A 27,689-nucleotide genomic window follows, 5' to 3' on the forward strand; every position below is an offset into this window, starting at 1 on the left:
CCCTCTCAGAGGTGGGAGATAAAGATCAGAAAACTGACTTACAGGAGTCACAGAGCTTGGAAATGAGGGACCCAGTATCCAAACACAGGCCATTTGACTCCAAAGCCTGCATTCTCCACCACTAAAATGGAAGGTCTGTGTAGAGCATGGCGTAAATCACGCAGATAACCAGCTGGGGAGGGCAGGGAAGGCGGTCAACTAAGAGCTGTTTAATAACGTCATTCCCAAGGCTACCGCAAGGACAAGATGGGAAAAGAGATTAGTGGTAGGTGGGGGCAAAAAGTCTAAATTCTTGCAGGCAGAGGGACACTCTGTTTCAAGATCCGTGACCCTTCTCTGATGGAGCAGTTTTTCCTGATTTAAAGCAACAGCATTGAAGCTGCGTCTCAGTCCAGCAGGCAGCCAGGCTGTGCAGGCCTGGCCTAGAGGACAGCATGTGGCTTGAGTCTGGCTGCTGCTTCTGTGAAAACCAGAATCCAAGCTGGTTGGAGCAGGACATCCCCAGCCACCTGCTGGGACAGAGAAGCCCGGGCTGGAGGGCAGGTGAGGAGGTGCCCCCAAGCCTCTCTCCAGCTGTGTCCTCTGCACACCTTCCCTGTCCTATTTACCATCTCCCTCTTGGAGATCTTTGGAATTCTTTGTTTAGAATCTCTGCTCAGTGTCTGAACAATAGTCCTATAGAAAAGTTGTAAATTTCTTGCCAATAATTATAAGTAAAGCGGAAGAGTTTTACCTTTAAGAGTGAAAAAAAATTAATAGTCCTGGAATTCAAATATATCCAGATGCTGTGGAAATTATAGAGAAATACAGTGTAGCATTTTCCATTGTCACCTTGGTCCGTGGAACTCATTAGTTCCCCGTGGCCTCTCTCCTTGAGGACCCACCTGGCAGAACTAGATCCTGGAGCATCCCAGTCCCTGGCAAACTCATTGGGGACCTTGGCTCATTCTTCTACCCAGATGGCCCCTGTCTTGCTGTCTCTGACTCAGAAACGTACTTCAGTTGTGTGGAGGGGCTGCCTCCCACAGTAAAGCGCTGTTTGCTCAACACCGCCTGCAAAGTACTGCCCTGCCCTTCTCCTCTACAGACCAAATGGCATGGAGGCCAGTGCCCACGTGGAAAAGAACTCCCAGCAGCTGGAGGGCCAGCCCTGTGGCTGAACAGGCTTCTAGGGCCAAGGGACTCAGGGTGAGGGCCTGTTGGTGGCTGTAAGGAAGCCCAGGAAGGAATCATGTTGTGGTGGCCCCCTGCCTCTGCACCATGTGGCTCTGGGTGTCGTCTGCACTGTCAGGCAGAGTGGGCTTCCCCTCAGGACACTGGAGAGAGGGACAGATGTGTCTGTTGGAAGAAGCCCCCTGGTTGGGTCTTAATGGCCTGGTCACTACAGAGTAGTAGGGCCTTTTTGCCAGTTTTAAAATTGGAGGGCAAATTAGTGTGTGTTGTTGGTTTTTATACCATTACTTATCTTTGGTTTTCAAGAACTAATATTTATTAAGACTTTGTCAGACTGGTTCAGTGGGTGTCATTTCTGTCTAATGAATAGCACAAGGCTTTTTTTTTTTTTTTAACTAGGGACTAAAACCAGGGGTGCTTAAGCACTGAGCCACATCCCTACCCCTTTTTATATTTTGAGACAGGGTGTCATTAAGTTGCTCAGAATCTTGCTAAGTCGCTGAGGCTGGCTTTGAATTTGTCATCCTCCTGCCTCAGCCTTCCACAAGTCACTGGGATTGCAGGTGTGCACCACCAGACCGCAGGTCACATGGCTTTCTTCTTTGTGAACCTAGATAAGTGGGCTTATGTGGCGTTTAGTCTCAGCTCAAAACACCATGTGCCAGAGTAAGGACAGGGGCTTTCCTTCCCTCTGGTAGTAGGTTCCCCAGCAAGACACAATAGCTATTGATGTACATAATTGATCACTTTGTTTTGTTTTGTTTTAATTTTTTTAAAAGCTACAGATAACCTCCTTGAATATTTATTTTAAGAGAGAGATAAAGAGAGAGAATTTTTTGATATTTATTTTTCAGTTTTCGGCGGACACAACATCTTTATTTTATTATATGTGGTGCTGAGGATCGAACCCAGTGCCCCGCGCATGCCAGACAAGCGCGCTACCACTTGAGCCATATCCCCAGCCCCTGATCACTTTGTTAACTGTTGAAAGGAGGAGGCTTACTGAGGCAGTAAAGCATACTTCACTGTATCCTGTATGTGGAGAGCAAACAGGTTGGAAGGTGACTGAAAGGCTCCTGTTCAAGGCTGGTGCTGATCATCACGTTAAGTACCATCAACTGTTCTCAAATGGAATCTCTCTTTCTTCAGGCTTCTTCTGAAGAGCTGAAAGCTGCCTACCGGAGGCTGTGTATGCTTTACCACCCAGACAAGCACAGAGACCCAGAGCTCAAGTCACAGGCGGAGCAACTCTTTAACCTTGTTCACCAGGCTTATGAAGGTCAGTGCAGGGCTCGGCGTCCCGAAGCTCGCTGGTAGTAGTTACTCGATTTTTAAGAGACTTGATTTATAGAGGATAGAAAATGAGAGTCCTTGGAGGTGTGTAAAAGAAGTGGTTAGTTGAGTGCTTCTTACTGATGGAGTCCTTTGTGAGAGCTGCATCTTGCTTTGGAAATCGATATGTGTCCAGTGAGTAGAAAATGAGAGCCCAGGTGCAGCAGCGACTGTGGTGTGAATCAGTGTGCATGCTTACTGGCCGCCTCCAGGGGGAACTTTGGAGGGAAGCACCATCATTACAGGGAAGCTTTCTTTGTTCTCTTTTTTTATCTGAAAGCAGTTTTATTGCTTCTGCAACATTCCCTTAAAGAAGGTTCTGAAAAAAAGAAAGAAAATGTTGTTAAGAAGGCAAATAGGAAAGAGAGTCGGGTGGTTCAGGCTTTCATCCCTAAATCTTAGGTGTCAGGAAGAAGAATTGTGAGGTTTGCTTAGGAAATATTTAGTTCACTGGTGGGTTCAGAGTTTCTCTTTGGGTGATGAAAACTTCTGGATGCAGTGACAGAGCCTAACAACTCACGTGTGCTCACTGCTGCCAAAGATCATACTTGGAATGGGTAAATCGTATACTGTCTACATTTTATCACATTCTTTACAATAAAAGCCAAAATACATCAAATTGGGCTGGGGATATAGCTAAGTTGGTAGAGTGCTTGCCTCGCATGTACAAGGCCCCAGCAACACATACACATACACACACACACACACACACACACACAAATTAAATCACTTGATGTATGAGGACATATGGCAAATAAAGTAAGTTATTCATTCCAGAACCCCTTGGTGTTTGCTTCTTACTCAAAGAGACCAAAAATTGGGGGCTGAGGTTGTGGCTCAGCGGTAGAATGCTCGCCTAGCTCACGAGAGGCCCTGGTTTCAATCCTTAGCACTGCATAAAAATAAATAAATAAAACAAAGGTTTTTAAAAAGAGAGAGACCAAAAATTAGATGATATGTTTCTTTACACAATAATAAAGACTTCTTGTTGCAGACATAATAGCATATGTTATTTTACTTTTTATCAGGAAGTTAGATTTTAATGACCAATAAAAAAAATCAGGCCTGGTAATAACAAATGTGAGCACTTGGTCTTGTGTCATTACCAAATTTCATGCTGTTCAAGCCATTTATGTGGCTGTGTCCCAAAGTCTTTTTATTGCATTCTGTTGTCTAGAAGGTGGCATTGATTTTACTGTTGTCCAGGTTAACAGAAAAACCCGCCCATGCTTGTGAAGATGCCACAGCAGCAGACCTGGTCCCCAAATTTTGCCTAAAAGGAGATGAAAATAAAATAGTGAATACATGTTTTCTTATTAAATCCTAGAGATTAACTCAAGAATTCTCGATCCCATGTTTTCCAGTGGTCAGCATTTCTTTCTTCCCCATAAGGTTTGAATATGGATGGACTCATTTACATTGTTTTTTAATTAGGCCTAAAAATACATGAGAATTCTCAGGGGAGAAAAGATGCAAAGGTCCTGAGCAGCTTGGCAGAGTGGTGGGCAGACTGTGACTACTCTTGGCCATTGAGGGCCCCTGATCCTTGCCAAGAAATCTTTCTGACGTGCTTTACCTTTACCTGGTGTGACCAACAACAGTAAGAGGGATTGGTACCTTTTAAAATAATTCCAGATGAAAAAGAGAGGGACACTCAAAAAGTGTAGACTGTCTCAGGAGATATTAACACTCTTTAGAGTAAATTATAAATCAGATTTTTCTTTAGAAAATGCAATCAACTGTCAGACCAGCATATTTTATATACTGTGACAGAAACTGGCCAGATTATTTCAGGAACAGCAGCCCTTTATCCTGGCTTCCTGCAGGTGCACCTTGTGCCGTTTGTCCCTACAGTGAGGAGAATCCTGGACCGGGCAGGTGGACTGCTTTCATTTGTAGCCACCTTTAAACCACAGCCTGGGTTGGCAAGGAAGCACATAGGAGAAAAGAGGTAGAGTGGCCAGGTCGGGCACCAAGGACATTGTTGCCAGTGTTTTCAGAAAGGATTGAAAAGAGAATTTTGTACTTGGTAAACATGTTTCATTTTTCTTGTTGCAGTGCTTAGTGACCCCCAAACGAGGGCCATCTATGATATATATGGAAAGAGAGGACTGGAAATGGAAGGATGGGAGGTAAGAGAAACTGTACACCTGGCGTCCCAGAAAAGTCATGAAACAACTACAAAACAGCACCCCACAACCTGTGATAAGGCCTTTGAGAATATTGGAGGTGCCACAGGTCCCTTCCTCATCTTGTATTTTAGTGTCTGAGGTGGAATTCTAGACCTCATTTTGCCACTCTGTAACTCTCTGAACTTTGGCAAGTCTGCAGTCTGGGGTGTCTGTAGTTTCCTAACCTGTCAAGTGAAAAGGAAGAGATGCATGGCACCCCAGGTGTTCAGCCTGGGATGGGGCTGGGGAGCCCTGGAAGACGGTGGCTTGGTGGGGGGTGCAAGTCTGCCTGCACATATTCCCTTCCCCCTCCATTGTCTGTCCATGCCTTTCTCCACCTTCACGATGAGTAACTGCGCTTAGGAAGTGTCCCTGCTGGGAGAGTTAGGCATGTGAAGAGCGTGGAACAGAAAAATTGAGAGTATTGTCTGTAATCACCTCTTCAGGTGTGATGGATGATGTCATGATGTCATCAACTGTGATACGTGAGACCAAAGGTGCAGCGACTATCTGTGAAACAGGTCGCCTGGCAGCTGTGGTACAGGAGGAGATCCCTGAGATGCAGGCGCTTCCGATTCTGTTTCTTTTTTATTATTATTATTTATTTTTTAGTTTTAGATGGACACAATACCTTTATTTGTTTTTATTTTTATGTGGTGCCGGGAATCAAACCTAGTGCCTCACATATGCTAGGCAAGTGTTCTACCACTGAGCCACAATCTCAGCAGCCCCCCTGTTTCTTGCTGTGTGCTTCCATATTGCTGTCAACAGAGGAGCATGAGGGGCTCAGGAAGAAAAGTGGACATGGAAACTAATTGTAAAACTAAATTGCAGGGCTGGGGATGTGGCTCACAAAATAAAGATGTTGTGTCTACCTAAAACTAAAAAATAAATATTAAAAAAACAAACTAAATTGCAGCAGGAATGTATAGGTGTTATGACTTAATTCCATTAAAGAAATTTGGTTCTGATGCCCAAGAAATTTGGGCAAGCTGTTAGTTAATAACATCAGATTCACCTTCTCTGAGGTTTTGTGCCGCCTTTTTCCATCATCATATAATGTTTCCCTTGAAGTTCTTCTAGTATTTGACCTCAGGCATGTGTGCCTGTCTCTTCAGATTCTAGCAGGACACCGCTCAAGCCTGAGGGTATGGGCAAGGAACACTCCCGTTTCCATTTCCCCGGTACTGGGGATTGAACCCAGGGGCATTCTAACTCTGAGCCGTGTCCTCAGCCCTTTTTATTTGATTTTGACACTAAGTTGCTGGGGCTGGCCTTGTGGGAGGCTGCCACATCATGTGACTGGCATTTTCCTTTCCTGATTGGTGAGGCTCTGTGGGTCACTTCCTGTGATCTGCCACATCAAAGTAGCCGTAGATGGTAGCCCTGATCTTGAGAGTCATAAAAATGTCGCCAAATGTGTCTTCATGCGTGCCCGTGCCTTCCTACATACCCAGGGATCGAGTTGCCTTACCTGAACTTGTAACCCTGCCCCTCTTGATCTGTTTTGGATGGAAATTTTTAAGAATCAGGGTCCCCCCAATAAAAGACCACTCCCAAATGTGTTAGCTCTCTTGCCTGCCTTTCATGACATTCCTCGCTCTCCCATTTGGGGAGTTTGAGGCTGAGGGCAGAGGAGCCGTCCCAGGGCTTGAATTAAAGGTAAATTTAACTAATGGTAAATTTAATGTGTGTCTGTGTTTTATTTGATACCTTAGGAAATTCACTCAAACAACCTCTAGTTTAGCTGCCCACACTGGTCGGGGGCAGTAATTGTTGCCCAGAACATCGGGGCTGCTCCAGGAGAATTTCCAGGTTGATTGAGAAAGTGTGCTATAGAAATTTATTGGACCGTGGAATTTTTTGAAGGGTCACGGAGAGAGCAGGCAGTTTTAGAGCCAACAATGTTAAAGGTTTATCACGTGAAGTGACCAACAAGCCTCACCAATCAGGAAAGGAAAATGCTGGTCACACAGTATGGCAGCCTCCCACATGGCCTCAAACTTGTGGTCTTGTGATCTTCCTGCCTCAGCCTCCTGAGTCTCTGGTTTTACAAGGGTATGCCACCATGCCCAACCCACCTGTGACCATGTTTTTATTGCCCTGTACAGTGAATTGTAGTTGCTAACATTTAAAACTTGAGAGGTATTTGGCACCCAGGCACACCCCTGTAATTCCAGCTACTCGGGAGGCTGAGGCAGAAGGATTGCAAGTTCAAGGGTCAGCTTGAGCAACCTAGTAGACCCTGTCTCAAAATAAAAAGGGCTGGAGATGTAGCTCAGAGGTAGAGAACTTCTCTAACGTGATTAGGACCCTGGGTTCCATCCCCAGCGATTGATCAGTTGATCGATAGATAGATAGACACCCTTTGGGAGTTTTTGCATGGAAATTCAGTTTTCTGTCTTCTTGAAGCACCAAAAGATTAGTCATACTGGATCTAAATTGCCCTGAAAGGCAGCAGTCAACTTGAAGTGAGGAGCTGAGCCCTTTAGACTGGGCTGTGCTGTGCACCCCCAACAGGCCCCACCACTCCCTGTCAGTCATTATATTAGGCCGTTCGCTCCTTTGCTTCTCCTGCCTGGCTTCAAAAAGCAGTGGGTTTGTGGTCTCTGGTTTGATGGAAAAAGTGGTGCCTTGTGCTGCAGTAGTGCATCATGACTCAGTGTAAAGTCTGGTAGCTTAGCATTTTTTTATTCCAAAAGAGGACATAGAATCCTGTTGTATTTATTAAATTTCTCAACTTTAAAATTTCCTTAATGTTTTAAGACATAAGTTGATTGAAAGTTTGAAAGGCAGAAGTGAGAGCTGTAGGCCCCCATTACATATTCCCACTTCAGAGTCTAGGGTTTTAGTTCCCAGGAGAACCATTCCAAGTCTCCTGAGACATTGGAGTCTTCTGCATGATTTCCTAGTGTCATCTCCCCAATTAGAAATAAGGCAAAACCATACACACAGCAACGAGGCCATCACAGGTGGTGAGTGGATGATTTGTACTAGTATTCTATTTATTTATTTATTTATTTATTTATTTATTTTAGTTGTAGTTGGAAGCAATACCTTATTTTATTTACTTTTATGTGATGCTGAGGATCAAACCCTGGGCCTTGCACATGCTAGGTGAGCGCTCTACCACTGAACCACAACCCCAGCCCCTGTACTTGTATTCTTTAGTAAACTACTTCAAGTAAAAAAAGTTCTCATTGGTCAGAATTGGCTTTTTTCATAGTGATACTAAGCCTTCACTGCAAGACAAAAATGCTTTCAAGGCAGGATACATGAAGATGCCACCCAAGATATTTGCAGTGACCTTGGGCTCCAGCACAGTCCTCAATGACTTGCTCCAGCTGGGTGAACCGTTCCCAACCTGGATTCTCCTTCTGCAGTGGTAGCTGTCACCCCAGCAGGGTGCCATACCCGCTTCCTGCTCTGAGTATTCTAGGCTATCAGACTTCACCAGTCACTGAGGTACCCACTTTGTACCTGTTTAATATGGAACCTGTGGGTGGTGAAGGGTGAAGGGCGCTGCTGGTGTCCTGAGATCTCAGCACCCCCGGGGAGGGGCTGGCAGTCTGCTCCCAGCAGTCCTACCACTTCCATTTTATGATGGATGCTGGAGGAGAAATTGGAGCTTCTTTGGCTTCCATGAAATATCCATTAGATAAGTTTTTACTTTTTTCCTTAACCTTCAAGACGTTCTCCTTCTCTGGCAGGATTCCAAACCAATGAGATGTAATCATTTCTAGCTTGAAAAGTCACCCATGTTAGTGCTTGGAGTTGGTTAACAGTGTTGGTACAAATATCCACATTGAAAACAAAATTTGTCTTTTCTTTAAAATAGCAAAAATCTAGGACTGGGATTGTGGCTCACTGGTAGAGCGCTTGCCTAGCATGTGTGAGGCACTGGGTTCAATTTTCAGCTTTGCGTATAAATAAATGAATAAAACAAAGGTTCACTAACATCTAAAAATAAGTTTAAATAAATAAATAAATAGCAAAAATCAATTTATTTATTCATGGTACTGGAGATTGAGCCCAAGTTCTTGTGCACGCTAGACAAGCTCTCTACCAGCTAAGCTCTTTTCTTAGCCCAATGAAAATCTAACTTTGAACTGTGCTTTGATGATGTTGACTGATAGCAGGGGCAAGTGGAATGGAAAACACATAACTCAGCTAACCTACAAATGTCATTTTCAAAACTTACGTTTAGGGCTGGGGATATAGCTCAGTTGGTAGAGTGCTTGCCTCACATGCACAAGGCTCTAGGTTGAATCCTCAGCACCAAAAACAAAAAACAACAACAGAATCACAACAAAATTTATAGTTAGAGTTGGATCCTTTGGCCTGGGTTATCTGCATTTTGCAATCACAGTATTATCTCTGTTTCACTTTTCCCATCTTGGATTGGAACCCAGAACAAAGAAAGGATGTTAGTGAAAAAAATAGTAAAATCTGAGAAATCTGGGTTTAGTTAATAGAAATGTAATAATGAATTGGGCATGGGGCTGGGGATGTGGCTCAAGTGGTAGCGCGCTCGCCTGGCATGCGTGCGGCCCGGGTTCGATCCTCAGCACCACATACAAACAAAGATGTTGTGTCCGCCGAGAACTAAAAAATAAATATTAAAAATTCTCTCTCTCTCTCTCTCTCCCCCCCCCCCACTCTCTCTTTAAAAAAAAAAAAAATAATGAATTGGGCATGAGGGCTCATGCCTATAATCCCAGTGGCTCAGGAAGATGAGGCAGAGGGATCACAAGTTTAAAGCCAGCCTCAGCAAAAGTGAGGCGCTAAGCAACTCAGTGAGACCCTGTCTCCAAATAAAATATAAAATTCGGCTGGGGATGTGGCTCAGTGGTCGAATGCCTCTGAGTCCAATTCCTGGTACCCAAAATAAAAGAAAAAGAAATGTACTAATGTTGGTTTCAGATTTGACACACGTTCATGATTACGTAAGATGTTAACATTAAGGGAAGCTAGATAAAGAGTATACTAGAACTTTCTGAACTATCTGCAACTATTTTGAAGTTCTAAATTTCTAAAAGTATTCCAAAATAAGAAATTGGCTAATATCATAGAATTTTCAAACCAGATGGCACCTTGGGAATTTTATTATTTTGTTTTTTGTTTTGGTACCAGGGATTGAACTCAGGGGCACTTAACTACTGAGCCACATCCCAAGTCCTTTTTTGTGTTTTATTTAGATACAGGGACTCACTGAGTTGCTTAGGACCTTGCTAAGTTGCTGAGGCTGGCTTTGAACTTGCAATCCTCCTGCCTCAGCCTCCTGAGCCTCTGGTATTACAGGCGTGTGCCACTGCACCAGGCAGAATTGGGTATTTTAACTGTCCTCATGTCATAGCAGGAAACTGAAACTTACAGAGGAATGACTTGCCTCAGGTTGCCTGGAGGTTAGCAGTTGTGTCAGACGGAGGCTAGGTTTCTGTTCTCTTTCCATTTGCCATCTCCCCTCCAAAATGTCTGTATTCCTCTCTCCATAAGGTGAGGCTTCCTGGCTAGTCTAGGGATAGACCTGTGGCAAGTGGTTCAGGGGAACAACACACTTGTGTAGATTCTTGGGCTGCATGTGATGCTCTCTGTTCATGAGAAGCAGAGAATATGTGATCTTTACCAGCTGCAATAGTGTACAGGGTGCTGTATTCCTGGATGCTTCTAAGGACTGCCACAGTGGGGAAGAGTGGCCCATGGCCATCTTAGTCCCCATCTACTCTCCAACATCATGTCCTCTGTTCACAGAGGATGTGAAGCATCCTGGATGGCAAAGGCCTGTGGGAGCCAAGAGTGAGATGCTTGCTTAGCAAAGTGTCCTCCACTCTCTGGAGGGACTAGCCGTTTTGACTTGGCAGTTAGCTCTGATTATGTACCAACTATTTGCAAAATTATTCAAAATATGACTAGAAGCCAAGTTCAGTGGCAGGTGCCCGTAATACAGGCTACTCAGAGGGCTGAGCCAAATCTGGCATTTTTTGGATTATTTTTTTCTGTAGCTTATCACAGAGTACAACAGGAAGTAATTTGTAGCTATTAATTCCATCTGCAAAGAGTAAACATCTAGAATTCCTGAAAACATATCTTTTCTTGCTGTGACCTCTATGGAGCCTGGCGTGTCTAATATTTTGATTTCCTGCAGGATATGAACAGATTTAAATTATTAGAAAGTTGCACATTGGTTTATTTTTTTTTTTAAATGGTGTATGCACACATTGATGGGGTCTGTTAATGTTGCTGGTTAAAATTATGGCTAAGCAAACTTGCTTGGGCTGGGACTAAGTGGTAGGGCGCTTGCCTTGCATGCATGAGGCACTGGGTTTGATCCTCAGCACCACATAAAAATAAACAAATAAAATAAAGTATTGTGTGTCCATCTACAACTAAAAAAAACAAAAAACAAAAAACTTTTGTTTAACCTGTTTTTAAAACCAGGCCCTGTTGAATGGAACAATTATGGAACCTTTGGTCCAAGTTGGAACTGTATTGATTCCCTGGGCCATGTGGAGGAGCCACCTCCCTTCCAGACCTCCTGGCTTCACACCCAGACCCTCTTGTTCCTCATGATGTGTTTCTTAAGTCATTGGCAGGGGCCAGATAAATTGTGTTTGCAGCCATAGCCCACTTAACCTCATAAACAACATTTAAAGTATTTTGAGGCTGTGTTTGTGGCTCAGTGATAGAGCACTTGTCTCACAAGTGTGAGGCACTGGGTTCGATCCTCAGCACCACATAAAAATAAAGAAATAAAAATAAAGATATTGGGTCTGTCTACAACTAAAAAAATTTAAAAAAAAAAAGTATTTTGAATCATTTTTTATGGTTCTTCAAAGATAAATGTAACAATTGACTACATATTTTCCCTGAAGCTTTTTTTTTTTTTTTTTTTTTCTTCCTTCACTCAATGAAGGGAGAGACTGACAGGTTAGAAGGTAATGGAAATTGTAGATTGTGCCTGGCTTTCATTCCGGCCAAGGTGGTGGCTTTGGGTATCCACTGATAGGCTCATGGGCCCTTGGTGTTGGCAAACTCAGGCGAGGGACCTGTCCTGTCCATTTAGTAAAACCAAGTATGTTTCCTGAGGTCCCAAAGCAATCTCTGTCGTGCCATTTAGGTCTTTCTATTTTTCTTGGGTGATCTTAATAATCTTTTTTTTTTTTTTTTAACCAGGGATTGAACTCAGGGGCACTCATCACTGAGGCACATTCCCCAGCCCTTTTTTGTATTTTATTTAGAGACAAGGTCGCACTTAGTTGCTTAGCACCTTGATAAATTGCTGAGGCTGGCTTTGAACTCATAATCCTCCTGCCTGAGCCTCCAGAGCCTCTGGGATTACAGACAATGCACCACCGTGCCTAGCTAATCTTTTTTTTTATTTTAAAGCTTCCTTAAAAAAGAATTACCTCTGCCAGGAGTGATAGCACAATCCTGTAATCCCAGCAGCTCAAGAGGCTGAGGCAGGAGGATCACTAGTTCAAAGCCAGCTTCAGCAAGGGCGAAGTGCTCAGCAACTTAGTGAGACTCTGTCTCCAAATAAAATACAAAAGGGGCTGGGGATGTAGCTCAGGGGTCGAGTGCCCCTGGTACCAAAAAAAGAAAAAAGAATCACCTCTTCCTTTTTAACAATTGATTTATAATATTGAGTTATTTGAGGGGAAAAGAATGTTACTCACCCCATCACCAAATGTGCTAGGAATTGAACCCAGAGCTTTGCACAATGCCAGGCAAGCACTGCCGCTGCTTTTTTCCCTTGACCCTTTTTTTTATTATTATTATTTATTTATTTATATTTTGATGAGACTGGCCTCAAATTTGCAATCTTCAGTCTCAGCCTCCCAAGTAGCTGAGATTACAGGAATATACCAGTGGGCTGGTTTTCCTTATTTATTTATTTGTTTGTTTGTTTGTTTTTCTGTTCACTTTCTACAAGTAGAGGTGGACAAATATCTCAGCCTTTTTGGATAAGCTAGTGTCTGTGTTTATTTTCTCCATCAAATGGAACAAAGCTTATAATATGGTCACATTTATGTTAAAAATGTTCATATATACATAAATGCAAACACATACATATGTAAAGATTTTTAGGAAGAGACATAAATAATTGAATATTAACATATGATTGGGTTAGGGATGTTCAGTAGTAGAGCATTTGCCTAACATTTACAAGGCTTTGGGTCAGTTCCTAGCACTACCAAAAAAAGTTTGTTTGTGTGTGTAGGTTACCTACGATAAGAGGGAATGTGTGCTGGGTGTAGTGATTCACACCTGTAATCCCAGCAAGTCAGGGGACTGAGGCAGGAGGATCACAAGTTGGCAATTTAGCAAGACTCTGTCTCAGAATAAAAATTACAAGGACTGGGGATGTAGCTCAGTAGTAGAGTGCCCCTGGACTCAGTCCCCAGTACTAAGGCGGGGTGGTAAAAAGAAAGAGAAGAGAAACGTGACTTTTTTATATACTCTGTACTATTGGTTTTTTGCTATAAGAATAATTTTAAAAATATTTTTAGTCGGGCTGGGGATGTGGCTCAAGCGGTAGCGCGCTCGCCTGGCATGCGTGCGGCCCGGGTTGGATCCTCAGCACCACATACCAACAAAGATGTTGTGTCCGCCGAGAACTAAAAAATAAATATTAAAAAAAAAAATTCTCTCTCTCTCTCTCTCTCTCTCTCTCTCTCTCTCTCTCCCTCTCTCCCTCCCTCCCTCCCTCTCTCTCCTCTCTCACTCTCTCTTTTAAAAAAAAAATATTTTTAGTCACAGATGGACACAATACCTTTATTTTCTGTATGTATGTGTTCATTTATTTATTTTGTGGTGCTGAGTGAGGATCGAACCCAGTGCCTCACACATGCTAGGCAAGCACTCTGCCACTGAGCTACAGTCGCAGCCCCCATGGGCATATATTTTTTAAAAATATGTTTCAAACTCGGAGCTCCCTGGGTACGTTTTCTCCTGTCACCTACCACTTTAGATACTCTGTCAGCTACACCTGCAGACTCTCTGTGTTTCTTCCACCAACACGGAATATGCACTTGGATGTGCTCCCTTGTCCACAACTGAAAAAGAACAATCTTTTTTCTGTCCTTCTCCCAGCAAACCGTTTCTTGCAGTGCTTAGGACTGTGCAGTCATAAGTGGGACCCTGAGCTGTCACATGGTGCAGTTTCCTTTTCCAGAAGAGGCACCAGAGACCCTGTGCCGTGTCCTCCTGTGTTTCTCCCCACAGTCACCTCTCTGAAATCTCATCTTGAGCTAAGACTAGAATGTCATGGGATGTTCCATGCAAAGGGTCCCAGAAGTCTAGAACACCCGACCCTCATAGCTTGAGATCCTCTGGTCCTGTCAGCCCACAAGGAGTGTAGTGACCAGCCAGAGTCATGTCTGAGTTCATAGCCAGAATTTATAACCAGGGACTCAATTAGAAAATTTAAACTGTGAGATTTTCTTTGTAAGATTCACGCAGCCTCAAAGAGGTGGCTTAAAGTAAAGAATGTCAGACTGCAGAATGGCAGTTATCAAAAATACAAACAGTAATGAGTGTTGGAGAGGATGTCGGGGAAAGGTGCCCCATACGCTGCTGGTGGGATTGCAGACTGGTGCAATCACTTTGGAAAGGAGTGTGGAGATTCCTCAGAAAACTTGGAATGGAACCACCATTTGGCCCAGGTATCCAACTCCTCAGTTTATACCCAGAGGACTTACAATCAGCATGCTGAAGTGACCTAGCCACTCCAATGTTTATAGAACTGAATTCACAATAACTAAACTATGGAACCAACCTAGATGCCCATAAATAGATGAATGGATAAAGAAACTGTGGTATATGTAAACAATGGAATATTACTGAGCATTAAAAGGGAATACAGTCATGGCATTTGCAGGTAAATGGATGGAGTTGGAGAATATTATGCTAAGTGAAGTAAGCCAAACCCAAAAAACTAAAGGCTGAATGTTTTCTGATTAGTGGATGCTGATCTATGATTGCAGGGGTTGATGGGGCATGGGGAGAATGGAGGAACTTTGGATTGGGCAGAGGGGAGGGTGAGAAGGGGTCATGGAGGCAGGAAGGATGGTGGAATGAGATGGACATCATCGCCCTAGGTCTGTGTATGATCTCACGAATGTTGCGTCTCTACACTGTGAACAACCAGAGAGTCGGAATGTTGTGCTCCATTAGTTGTCATGTACAACTAAGTAGAACAAATAAAAATAATAATAAAAAAGAATGTCAGACTGTGGAGAGTTGAGGGAAGTCACACACTACAGTCCTGGGAGGGTGGCAGCACTCTCTGTCCTCTGGGGTCCCAGGGGCGAGCATGGTAGGCTCCCCAGCTGCCTGTGCATGCCAAAATGAAGTCATTTAGAAATTCTTTGCCTATTTTCCTCGAGTCCTAGTTCTCAGCTGGCTGCCTTGCTTTGCCCACAGGTTGTGGAGCGGAGGAGAACTCCAGCAGAAATTAGAGAAGAGTTTGAGCGACTACAGCAAGAGCGGGAGGAGAGGAGGCTGCAGCAGCGAACCAACCCCAAGGTAGCCCGGCCAGTGGTGGGACAGGGAAGCCTCAAGGACTGAGGGGCGGGTAGGCTTTATGGTAACCGTGCACCAACGGGGTGGGACAAAACACTTGCCTCACAGTGGGTTCTTCCGAAAGGTGGCTCTGGTAGCCACTGCTGACCTGGAGCAAGAGTTTCCAGCCAGATGGAGGGAAGACAGAACCAACCCCCAGTTCTCCCAGAAGCCAGGATCCCCAAGCAGAAACTCAGGCTGGTTCTCTTGCAGCAGTGCTGCCCAACTCCTGGGCATTAAAAATCAGCACAAGACAGTGTCAGGAAGGGACAGGCACCTAACCGCTCAAACATGAGGCTGACAGGACAGGGATGGCCAAATGATGCAGAGGATGTGGGGCATTCCCAGATTCCAATAAGCAGGGGTCTCTGCTTTCCTCACCCCAGGACGTGGGAGCCATGAACACAAGTCACCAGACTGTCTCTGCAGCGTAAGTGACCAAGTCCCCAAAGAGCACTACAGAGGCAGAGTTACTCTTCAGTCCAAGTACCATGTTCTTTTCTTTACATTTCTTAGGGAGGTTGTCCTGAGAGTGTGGGATGGCAGCTGTGCCGAGTGACGGGATTGTGGCCTGGTGTACTGTCCAACTATGTGGTCAGAGGACTCGGCAGCCAGGCCCCTCCCTGTGGCCAGCATGGCCATGCAGAAAGCCTGTGATGAGGGCTAGAAGCCTTCTCCTGGCTTTTTTTCTCCAGGACTCCCATAATCTGTCAACTCAATTGCATTGTAGGAGGAGAAATTAAGCCAAATAAAGTATTTAACAAACAATTATTTTTCTTTAAATCTTCTAAAAAAGAAACAATGACAGCTTAGACTGGGAAGCAGAGAGTAAAGTGAACCTCTGATTAAATTCGTTCTAATAAAAGACCTTATTTTCAGAACAGGCCTGTATGTTTGAACCCTACATTCCCCAGTGTATATATTTTAGTTATCCCTATCCTTTCTAGGGTCCTAGAAAGGTTGGTTTCAGAACATCTCAAAGATGTCAAATTCCAGATGTGCTCGAGTTTCTTGTATAAAATAGCATGGTGTTTGCATATAACCTGCACACCTCCTCCTGTGTGTCTAAAATCGCTTCTAGATTACTTACAATGACACAGTGTAAATGCCGTAGAGACGGTTGTTATGCTGTATTGTTAAAGGAGTAATGACAAGAAGAACGCCTTTGTTTGTACCAGTGGGAATTTTCTTTCCTGAACATTTTCAATCCATGGATGCATGGCCATGGATACAGATGGCTAATGGTATTTGTAAATGTCCACACACACTTAACTCATAGCAGGTAACAGCTTTAGTTGTGTGGAGCTATCTCTTAATCAGAAGGAGGTAGGAGGTGAACCCCAGCTGAACTGAGCCAGGGAACTTGAGGCAGTGGGAGACTCAGAAGTCTCTGAGGTGTTCCAGCAGTTCCCTGCTGTGATCCCCAGGTGGGCCCAGACCAGCATTCTAGGGGTGTCTGGCTTAAAATACCAGTGTTGGCAGCTGGGATGAGGCGGGCAGAAAGTTGCCCTGGTGGCTTTACTGTCCTGGCTGCATTTGTGCTGCAGTCTGAGCAGTAACAGGGAAGAGAGGGTCCCGAGCTGTGTTCCTGCGAACACAGAAGACATCTGGGAGTGCCTGGTTGTGCGTGGTGGTTGTGTACTGGGACTCTGTGCACATGTGCCTGGGGGCCCTGTTTCTGTGGAGTGAGAGTGCAGCTGGGACCATTTCCTGCAGGCATGCAAGTTATTTTAAAATTTCCACTACTTTGCTACTTCCATAAACTGCTTTGAAATAAATAAAACATTTTCTAACCAGAAATAGTGATAACCAGATGTTGGCTCTGAGGCATTTTGTGGAGAGGATTGGAGCTAGATCTTTTGTTCCATTTCCAAAGTGTTTTTTTGGTTTGGTGGGTTTTTTTTTTTTTGTTTTGTTTTTCTTTTCAAGATGAGCAGAAAGATTTGGAACATCTCCTTCTGAGAAGAAAAGGGTTTTCTTCTCTTAACAGGTCCACACTTGATAATCGTAGGAATCCACCTGTCCACTGGTCCCCTCAGTGGACTCCAGCTTGTAGGGGAGTGGCAGGCTGGATGCCATGTGTGATCTTGCATCTGACTCTTGGGAGGGTGTGTCTGTCTTCATCAGTGGGAGTCATTAGGATTTCGCCTCAGGATGGGTGTACAGAGCAAAAAGTTCAAGTGGAAATAGGGAGATGAGAAATGACTGATGCAAAAAAGCAGGACCCAGCATACTCTTTGGCCTGTGTTTAGTTTTCTTGTGGGTAAAATTAGGACATCCGTCATGCCTGCCGCTCCAAGTTGAAAGATTGAGTAAATATGAAGTTGATGTTATGAGAAAAAGATAACCCTCATTTGTAAATACAAGTGACACTGGTACCAAGGTGAGGTTTGGAGCCTAATTTTATTTTAGCCATATAGCTCTTCCTTTTTTCTTCTACCACTGAGCCACACCCTCACCCCCTAATTTTGTTTTGGTGTTTCACATGGCTCATTCGGCCAGTTTTTGCCCCCTGGAAGCTGGGGCTGGATGTGAGATGGCTCCTAACATCACCCTCAGCCTCCTCCTGTGGTCAGGCCCTCGCTGTTTGCAGTGTGAAAAGTGCTGTAGGGTGCAGAAGGAGAAGGTCATGTGCCAGCCTCCAGCACACACCTCTCCTTCCGGTGGCGGCACACACGCCCCCCACCACACACACAAGCACATGCTAGAGACAGCATGGAAGAGCCTTAGGCTTGGACACAAGAACCCAGGATCCAGATTTGGACTCCACCTTTCCAATCGGTGCTGATTAGGTGCCTTCTCTGGCCTCAGCCCAGTTTATCCCTTGGTGAGGTTTGCCGTGAGAGCTGTCATGTAAGCTCAAGTCCTTGGACCCCACAGTCCCTAGTTCTCACTACCTCTGTTTGGGCTTTCACTTTGCCCTATGGAAAAAGTCCTCTGACTGCACTTACTGCTGGAAAACACCCAGCTCAGGTATTCTCTGGGGCCCTGCACAGAAAGCCAGTGTGGGGAGGCCCTGGGTTCATCCAGGAGGATGGGTGTGGCTGTGGAATCGGATTGGACCGTTCTCTCTCCATCTGGGGGCTTCTATTTTATTTGTATACTCCACCCACATCTTGCCTTTTAGAGGCTAAGATAATAGGACAGGGTCACTTCACACTGGATAGTTAGTTGAATTCCTTTTCTTCTCTCACTACCCATAAGTCTTCTTGCTCTGTGGACAGTGGCTACTTCAGGCATCTTCAGAAGACAGTTGGATCACAGGCAGCTTGTCTGACTTTTGCTACTGAACCTTTTGGGGTTCCACGTGCCGCCAAGGACTCAGCTTGGAGTGCCTGGGGGCCTGACTATCTGTTTCCAAGGGTATATATGCCTTTATTCTTTACTCTTTTAAAAAAATATATTTCATGGAGGTTGTTACATCATTTCCTGGTCTATTCCATTCTTTCTCGAAGGTTGATATAAACTTGGCAAGATCTCCTTTCTGGTTTTAAGAAGGCTCCGTTATGAGTGTGGTTCATGTAATAGCTTAGAAACATAGTTCAGCTTTATCAGAAAAAGCTTAATATTATATCAAAGAAGGCTTAAATATCTTAAATCTCAAAATGTTTTTATAAAGATATATAAGTATGTTACTCAAGCATTTTTTTTTTTTTTTGGCCTGTTTTGCCTTGGCCTATGATTATAACTGTCAGAGGGAGCCTGTGGTCATGACTTAAGTCTGCTCTGTGGAAATGGCTTTGATGTCATAAAGCTGATTCTACTTGGCTGCAGGATAATAGTACAGGAAAAGCCTATTGAGCCCATGTTTGTTGTGCTTAGTAGCAAGAAGGAGTCATTTACCATGTGCAGAAATGGGCTGCTGCTGAAATTGAGAGTTGCGGAAGGAGAATGGTTAGGCCCGGTCGGTGGTGCTGGAAATGGCTCCAATGTAGAGCTGAGACTCTGGAGAGCACAGGGGGGTTCAAAGGCAAAGAGCTGTTGCTAAATCAGTGCTACCTGGAGGGCCATTGTCCCCGGTAGGTACATAATCTTGTATCAGAGGTAAAGACGGTTGGTAGGGGCTGGTGGTAATTGGGCCAGACTAGTTCTTGAAACCCTAGTAGGTTTTGAGTTTTATCCCCCATGAAATTAGCAAGTACAGGTTCTTTCTCTGATCACAGATAAAATGCTTGAGAGTCATTGACTATGGGAGCCATCTGGGTTTGTCAATGATAAAATGGGCAAATTTCACATTGCCTCTTGTTGTCTCTTCTGGGGGAATTTGCAGTTAGTAAAGAGTTACTGTTGAGATTGCATTTGACAGAAATTCCTTGTTTCATCCTAATGATCAGATAAAATCGTGAAAATGAAAATAATTGAGTGCAGATGGTGATAGATGCATTGATTAGTTTGTGAGAATCGAAAAATGCACATGTTCATCAGATCATCACATTGTACACCTTGAATGTGTGCAGTTTTCATTGTCAACTAAACATTTAAAAAGTTGTTTTTTAAAAAGTGCAGCATTTCCTCTCTGTAGCCAAGGGTCCATTCCCTATAGGACTGGGGCTGGGGCTGGGGCTCAGCTCCATTCCCTGTTGGATGTAGTGAAGATGCTTCACACCCACAGATGACCCAGGCCAGAGGACAGCAGCAAGTACCTACCAGCCCAGCAAACAAGGATGAAAGGGCTAAGCACAAAACAAAAACTACCAGCAGCAACAACAGGCTAGCTTAGAAGAGGAGGGAAGGAGGAAATGGTAGCCTTTAATTGACTCATTGGCTGAATATTAGCAGCCAATTAGCATCTTTTGTGGGGTGCAGGGTAAAGAGGGTTGATTTTTCACAAAGTAATTTGAATTGGATGCCAATACCCTACAGAGCGTCATTCAAGGAGTGGACATCAGGGCTGTGTAGCTCAGTGGTAGCACTTGCCTAGCACATGTAAGGCCTGGGTTGCATCCCCAGCATTATGACAAACAAAGCAATACATTCAGCAGAGACTAAAATAGATGAAGTCCAGCTGTCATGGAGTAGCATTCTACCTGGGGGACAGGTTATGCACAGTGCACGGTGCATAAGTCACATCCTGATGCCATGGAGCAACTGGAGCAAGGTAAGGGGCAGGTCAGCAGGCTCAAAGAGGGTGTAGGCCTCACCAAGAAAGTGATGCTAGGACAAAGATGAGAAGAAGGTACCTGGGGAAGAACTTTCCAGTGGAGGGGAAGTGAATCTGGTGTGTCCAAGATGTGTGTAGAACAATGATGGGGGATTTGTAGGGTTGAAGTCTAAGAGGTATGTTTCCCCTCACTCTGCAGTGAAGCAGGGACCAGGCTTAATATATGATGACCCAAGAGACCAGAACCAGCCAGGCATGGTGGCCACACCTGTGATCCCAGCGACTCAGGAGACTGAGACAGGAGGACCGCAAGTTCAAGGTCAGCCTCAGCAACTTAGCAAGGCCCTGTCTCAAAAAATAAAGAGGGCTGGGAATGTAGCTCAGTGGTAAAAGTGCCCCTGGGTTTGATCCCCAGTGCCAAAAAGAGAGAGAGAGAGACCGAGAGACCAGAACCAGTAGCACTGACTGAATGTTTCAGGAAATGGTTTGAGCTCAGTATCAGGAACGTTGAGCTAATGAGGCTGCTGTAGACTTATGGAAACAAAGCTTTTGTCGCACTGTCTCATCTTAAAACACTATGTGGTGAGGACCTCTGTCTTCCAGAAGATGACATCGGGAGGATGGGCTATGTAATTAAGGTAAAAATTAGCCGGACATGGTGGCTCACGCTTGAAATCCCAGCAATTTGGGAGGCTGAGGCAGGAGGATCACGAGTTTAAAGCCAGCCTCAGCATCGTCGAGGTGCTGTATATCTAAATAAAATACAAAACAGGGCTGGAGATGTGGCTCACTGGTTGAGTGCTCCTGAGTTCAATCCCCAGTACCCACCCCCACCCCACCCCCATCCCCCCAAAAAAACTAAATTTTACAGGCCATCCACAGAGCCAGTGCAGGAGCGACCCCAGGCCAAGGTAGTTGGTACTGCCATTTGAGCTGGATCCCCTGGCATTGGGCATGGTTGGCCTACTGATGATGTCAGATGGCTAGCTGGGAAGGGCTCTCTCATGTTGCTGGCCCTGCTTGTCAGAAAGGGTGTCCTGTGGTTATGTTGGGTCCTTCTGAGCAAGAAACAGCTGAGGCTTACTGACACAAGTAGTCTACTAATTTAAAGTAAGCATATAGGGCTGGGGCTGGGGCTCAGCCGTAGAGTACTTGCCTAGCATATGTGAGGCATTGGTTTCAGTCCTCAGCACCACATAAAAATAAATAAACAAAATAAAGGCATTGTGTTCATCTATGACTAAAAAAAAATTTTTTTAAATAAAAACTAAAATATGCATATAAGACCATTTGGGGATGGTAATCATTTTTAAGCAGTTTCTAGTTTGGAAGTTGTAAAGGTATGGGGGAAAATATTTTTCATCAAAGTAATATTGTAAATAGCTTGGAAAGTTTCAAATAGTTACCAGACTTAGGCAGAAAAATCCCAGTTCCTTACCCTCTTTCTTCCTCCAGTCTGTAGTTCCTAGCAGTGGCCACCCCATCCTTTGAGTTTTTGAGTTCTTCTCTTCTGAATCATGTGTTCATAGTGTTCTTTTTTTTTTTTTTTTTTTTTTTTTTCTTTTCTTCAGTTTTAGTAACTAAGGCAACTTCCCAGAGAAATAAGGCCCAGTTTCCTAAACTGGGCACATAGTCCTTGCCCAACTGGTTATGGCCCCTTTAGGTTGGATTACATCATGGAGGCTGGATGCTCAGACAGCACACCTGCATTTCCCAGCCCTATTTCATCTGTGGTATGGTACTAGTGGTTGTCCTTTGGTCCCTTTGATCAACTTCAGTCACAGATGCATCTCCATACTCCCTGCTAGAGCTAGCTCTCCTCAGCCTCAGCAGGCCGGCAGGTATCATGTCTCCTCTCATGTTTAATTTCTATTGCCTTTTATTTTTCTTCCTTTCTTTTTGAGAGTAGGGCCTGGGGATTGAACCCAGGGACACTTAACCACTGAACTATGTCCCCAGCCCTTTTTTTTTTTTTTTTTTGTACCAAGGGTTGAATTCAGGGGACACTCGACCACTAAGCCACATCCCCAGCCCTATTTTGTATTTTATTTAGAGACAGGGTCTCACTGAGTTGTTTAGCACCTCGCCTTTGCTGAGGCTGGCTGTGAACCCGCAATCCTCCTGTCTCAGCCTCCGAAGCTGCTGGGATTACAGACATGCACCACCATACCCAGTCCTAGCCCTTTTTATTTTGAGACAGGATCTCTAGCCTCTTTTATTTTCTTTTTCTGTGGAGAGAGGTGAGTACCAGGAATTGAACTTGGGTACTCAACCACTGAGCCACATCCCCAGCCCTGTTTTGTATTTTATTTAGAGACAGGGTCTCACTGAGTGGCTTAGTGCCTCACCTTGCTTAGCACCTCATTGTTGCTGAGGCTGGCTTTGAACTCGAGGTCCCTCTGTCTCAGCTTCCCAAGCTGCTGCTTCTTATTCTTACATAACTGCATATGAACTTCTAATTTTTAATTTCTGTAAAAATTTCAGTTAAAAAAAAGAATATCAGGGGCTGGGGTTGTGGCTCATTGAGAAAGCACTTGCCTCTCACTCGTGAGGCACTGGGTTCCATCCCCAGCACCACTTCAAAATAAAAAATAAAGGTATTGTGTTCATCTACAACTAGAGAGAGAGAGAGAGAGAGAGAGAGAGAGAGAGAGAGAGAGAATATCAACTAGTTTATGCTACCAAAAGCCAGTTAGTGAACTCGACTATATAATAATATTATTTTTATGAAAATGTAGATTCTCAGGCCCTGGCTTAAGCAGGAGATTCAGATTGTGGCTGAATCAGTGCAGTGGTGGGGGCGGGGAGGGTTTAAAAAGGTGCTTATTGTTCTCTACCCTTTAAGATAAAGGGCTAGCTTGTGAATGGAGCACCTGTGGGCCATGAAGGTGGCTGTTGTGGGCTTGTAGCTGGCCGGCTGAGACACCTCCTGTAGATTCTTCAGCTGCTCCTCGGACCTGTGAATCTTGTCAACTTGTTTTTTATTGTGTAGCTCAGAAATTGAGAAACTAGATCATGTTTGTTTTATTTGTTTGTTTGTTTGGGGATTTTTTGATGACTTGTGTTGAAGACTTGCAACCACAGACTGACAGGCCCTGTGGTCGAGTAGCACTGATACAGAAGACAGAACTCCACACTGCAAGTGGGATCCTCTAGTTCCAGAGGCACAAAGGTTGCAGTCAAGTGTCTGCAGCTGCCAGGTGTGCCTCTGGTAACCTTCCAGAGGCATCATCCTTTTAGTGAAGGGCTGTTGTTTCCATACACGGAGGGTAGAATTAGGTGCTCTCTCTAAGTGTCAACAAACTGACCGCTTGCTGCTCATGGCCACAATTAGCCCATGACCAAAGAATGTTTTTCACATTTTGAATTTTTATAACAATCAAAAGGAGAAGGATATTTTGTGGAACATGTAAATTATATCAAACTCATATTTCAGTGTCTGTAAATAAAATATTATTGGAGCACAGCAGGACAAGTCCATTGCTTTTATCTGTAGTTGTTTTGGGCTACAACAGTAGAGCTGGGAAGTCTCAGTAATAGTTGCCCACAATACCCAAAATATTTACTGTACCTTTTACAGAAATTTGAGGCCTTGCTGTAGAAAAATAAGGGGAAGCAAGATAAAGGTTTGTGATTTGGACCTAATGGCAGAGGTTACTTAAAGAGAATGCCACAGGCCTGTAACCCCAGCTATTCTCAGGAGGCTGAGGCAGGAGAATTGCAAGTTTGAGGCCAAGCTGGGCAACTTATTGAGGCTCTGCCTCAAATTTTTTAAAAAAGCCCTGTGGGGATATAGTTCAGTGGTAAGCAATTACCTAGCATGTATAAGGTCCTGGGTTCCATCCCCAGCACTGAGAGAAAAAAAGAAGAGGAGGAGAAGTTACCTTTTTTTGGTTTTTGGTTTTGTTTTGTTGATTTTGGATTGAGTCCAGAGGGGCTTAACCACTGAACCACATCCCCAGCCCTTTTAATTTTTTATTTTGAGACAGGGTCTCCCTAAGTTGCATAGGGTTGCACTAAATTGCTAAGGCTGGCCTTGAACTTGTGATCCTCCTCCCTCAGCCTTCTGAGTTGCTGGGATTATAGGCCTATTCCACCATGCCCAGCAGTACTTTCTTTTGTAAATCCTTTTTCTTTGCAAAGTTTGATTCAGTAACAGTTGGATATAAAAGGACATGAGCTTGCATATATTCGATTAGAAGTGGTCGAAAAAAATCTAACCCATTTGATTTAACCAGCATTAGATTTGTTTATCTTTGCTTTATATTCTTGATTTTCTGTCAGAATTCAAATCTGATTTCATTACTCTCAAACTTGTCAGTTTTCATTATACAAAAGTATATTGTCTTGCAAGTGAAAATGAATGCCAGGGGCTGGGGCTGGGGCTCAGTGGTAGTCCACTGGCCTGGCATGTGTGAAGCACTGGGTTCAATTCTCAGCACCGTGTATGAATTAAAAAAAAAAAAAAAAAAAAGGTCTATCAACAACTACAAAAATATTTTTAAAAAGAAAATGAATGACAGTTTGCAGTCCAGCTGTACTTGACACCAAGGGAAGAAATCCATCTATTCTGAGGCTGTGACCAGTCCATTTCTAAAGGTTGTTTCCCTGAAAAGGAAGAAGAGCAGAAGGTGGCATCTAGACCACTCTAAAATAAAGAAATGTCCTTGTCAGCTCAAAATGACTTGATGGTTCATCTTCAGGACAGTTAATTTCATCAAGCAAGTTGGCACCTGAGCCTTACATTCTCTCTGGCTCACTGGTACTGTTCTGGCTTAGTTGCTTTCCATAGGCTTGGCTCAGCACCAGAGGTGTCTAGTTGAAAGTCACTGGCTTGTGGAGGTTTTCAGTTATTGTGGCCATTTGCAAGGAACAAGCAGAGAAGTTGAAAAAGTGATGACTGGACAATATTTTTCAACTTCTAACACCTATGCCATCCCCTGGTAAATCAGTTGATTGTCCACATAGTATTAAAACAGATAGTTAATGTTTACATTTTGTTTGGGAAAGGAAATAAAATTACAATACAGTTAGGTACATAGTAAGAGAAATATTGAAATAATGCGCTGGGCGTAGTGGCACACACCGAAATCCAAGCAGCTCAGGAGCCTAAGGCTGGAGGATTGTGAGTTCAAAGTAGCCTCAGCAACTTAGCAAGGCCCTAAGCAACTCAGCAAGACTGTGTCTCTAAATAAAATATAAAAAGGGCTGGGGATGTGGCCCAGTGGTTAAGCACCCCTGGGTTCAATCCCTGGGACCAAAAGAAAAAAATTGAAATAATGCATACAACATGATTGCCTTTCTCCAAAGAATCAAATGAAGATTGCTGGGTCTCGTGAGTTGAAGGAGGTGGCCAGTTAGGAAATGCACACATAGGTCACTGGTTTCCCCAGTGCTGCTGTCTTGAGCTGAAGGATTGAGTCATGTCCTTCCCTGCCTGCTCTCCCTGCTTCCTCCCTTGCCCTTCACTCCCACAGAAACAGTTTCACATTCAGTGTGGACCCTCTTCCCCAAGTTCACAGAAGCATGTGTGGTGTCAGGTGTTTCACCCTCAGAAATCAAGTGGTTATCAGGATTGACTGAGTTTCTGCTTGAAGAGTCTGTGCACTGACAGGAGACTAGCACTGTGGCTCGTGAAGTCCCAATTGGGACCATCCCAGAAGCAGCTTTTTCTTTTCACTTCTGCATTACAAACTTTGGGGTGCAACTAGGAGCAGTGGTGCACACCCATAACCCCAGTGACTCAGGAGGCTCACACATCTGAGGCCAGCTTAGACCACTTAGCAAGACCCTATCTCAAAATCAAAAGTGCTGAAAGTATAGCTCAGTGGTAAGGAATCCGCAGTACCACACACACAAACATTTTTCCCTGTGTCTGAGCTGTGCCTCCCCTCTGGCTTCGCCCCAGCAGCCTCTGGCTCCTGCACAATTGCCCGCAGAGGCTGGCCCTCGCTCCTCTCACGACTTTGTCCACACGTCCCCTTTCAGGGGTGCCTTTCTTCACTGTTTAAAATTAAAACACTGTCAGCAGCTACCTTTGGAGTGATGGGAATGTTCTGCATCTGTTTTTTTTTTGTTGTTGTTGTTGTTATCTTTTTTTTTCTTTTCATAGCACTAGAGATTAATACCAGGGCCTTGCATTTACTACATAAGCAGTACAGTGAGCTACATCCTGTTTCCTTTTTCTTTTCTTTTCTTTTTTTTTTTTTTTTTAATTTCCAGACAGAGCCTCGCTAAGTTGCCAAGGCTGGCCTCAAACTTGTGATCTTCCTGCCTCATCTTCCTAAATTGCTAGGATTACAGGTGTGTGCCACCACACCTGGCTTGTGTCTCAAGTTTCAGATGTGGTTTCACAAATGTATTCATATGTCAAAACTCTTTCAAGTATGCACTTCAGATATGTGCAGTTTATATTAGATTAAATTTTACCTTAGTAAAGTTCTTTTTAAAAATGGGCTGCAGAGAATTTAATAAAAATATGTGTGGTCATGTTTCTGTACATGGGTTAATTAATATATATACCTGTTTGGAAAGTCTTTGGACTATGAAAGAAAATAATGACTGTTGATTTTTCTAAGTAATGAGCATTTTTATCAGTCAACAAAATTTTAGTTTTTTGGTTTTTGGTTGGGTTGTTTTTTGTTTTTGTTTTTGTTTTTTTTGTACCAGGGATTGAACCCAGAGGAGCTTAACCACTGAGCCACATCCCCAGCCATTTTTAGTTTTTATTTAGAGACAGGGTCTTGCTAATTTGCTGAGGCTGACCTTGAACTTGCAATTCTCTAGCTTTAGCCTCCCAAATTGCTGGGATTACAGAAAGGCACCACCATGCCTGTCAGTTTAGTATTTCTTGAGAGAATGTGGTCTTATGTTTCTCATAACCTTTTTTTTTTAATATTTATTTTTAGTTGTAGGTGGACACAATATCTTTATTTCATTTTTATGTGGTGCTGAGGTTTGAACCCAGTACCTCACATGTACTGGATGAGCACTCCACCACTGAGCCACAACCCCAGCCCCTCCTAACTTAATTTTCAAATTACTTTAAAAGGCAGTGCAATTTTTTAAAATATATATATTTTTTATTTTTTTGTAGTTGGACACAATATCTTTATTATTTATGTGGTGCTGAGGATTGAACCCAGCGCCTCACACGTGCAATCCGGGCACTCTACCACTGAGCTACAGTCCCAGCCCAAGGCAGAGAAATTTTAAAATCTGCCAAAGAAAAGAGTTTTTAAGGTAGTTCTATGGTATAAGAGTGTTTAGGAAAAAAATGGTTAATCCAAGTAGCTAATTTCTAGGTGGTCCCAAGCATCCAGGAATCCCGTTTTGTTCTGAAGCTCAGG

The 27,689-nt window shown here is 43.9% G+C and overlaps 1 protein-coding gene across 3 annotated transcripts in view; it reads left to right on the plus strand.

Annotated features, from left to right (window-relative positions):
* Nucleotides 1-27,689, plus strand: part of DNAJC11 (DnaJ heat shock protein family (Hsp40) member C11) — a 59,922-nt gene that overhangs the window by 16,046 nt on the left and 16,187 nt on the right. The window contains exons 2-4 of one of the 3 annotated variants that reach the window (XM_081307768.1): nucleotides 2,323-2,452; nucleotides 4,564-4,637; nucleotides 15,102-15,203. In XM_081307768.1, the coding sequence (XP_081163894.1) occupies nucleotides 2,323-2,452; nucleotides 4,564-4,637; nucleotides 15,102-15,203 (306 nt within the window). Of the gene's footprint in view, nucleotides 1-2,320; nucleotides 2,453-4,563; nucleotides 4,638-15,101; nucleotides 15,204-27,689 lie in introns of those variants that run through there. The other 2 variants (XM_081307770.1, XM_081307769.1) reach the window with 2 other exon arrangements.

Source organism: Spermophilus citellus, assembly GCF_964194105.1.
Source record: "Spermophilus citellus genome assembly, chromosome: 9".
NCBI lineage: Eukaryota > Metazoa > Chordata > Mammalia > Rodentia > Sciuridae > Spermophilus > Spermophilus citellus.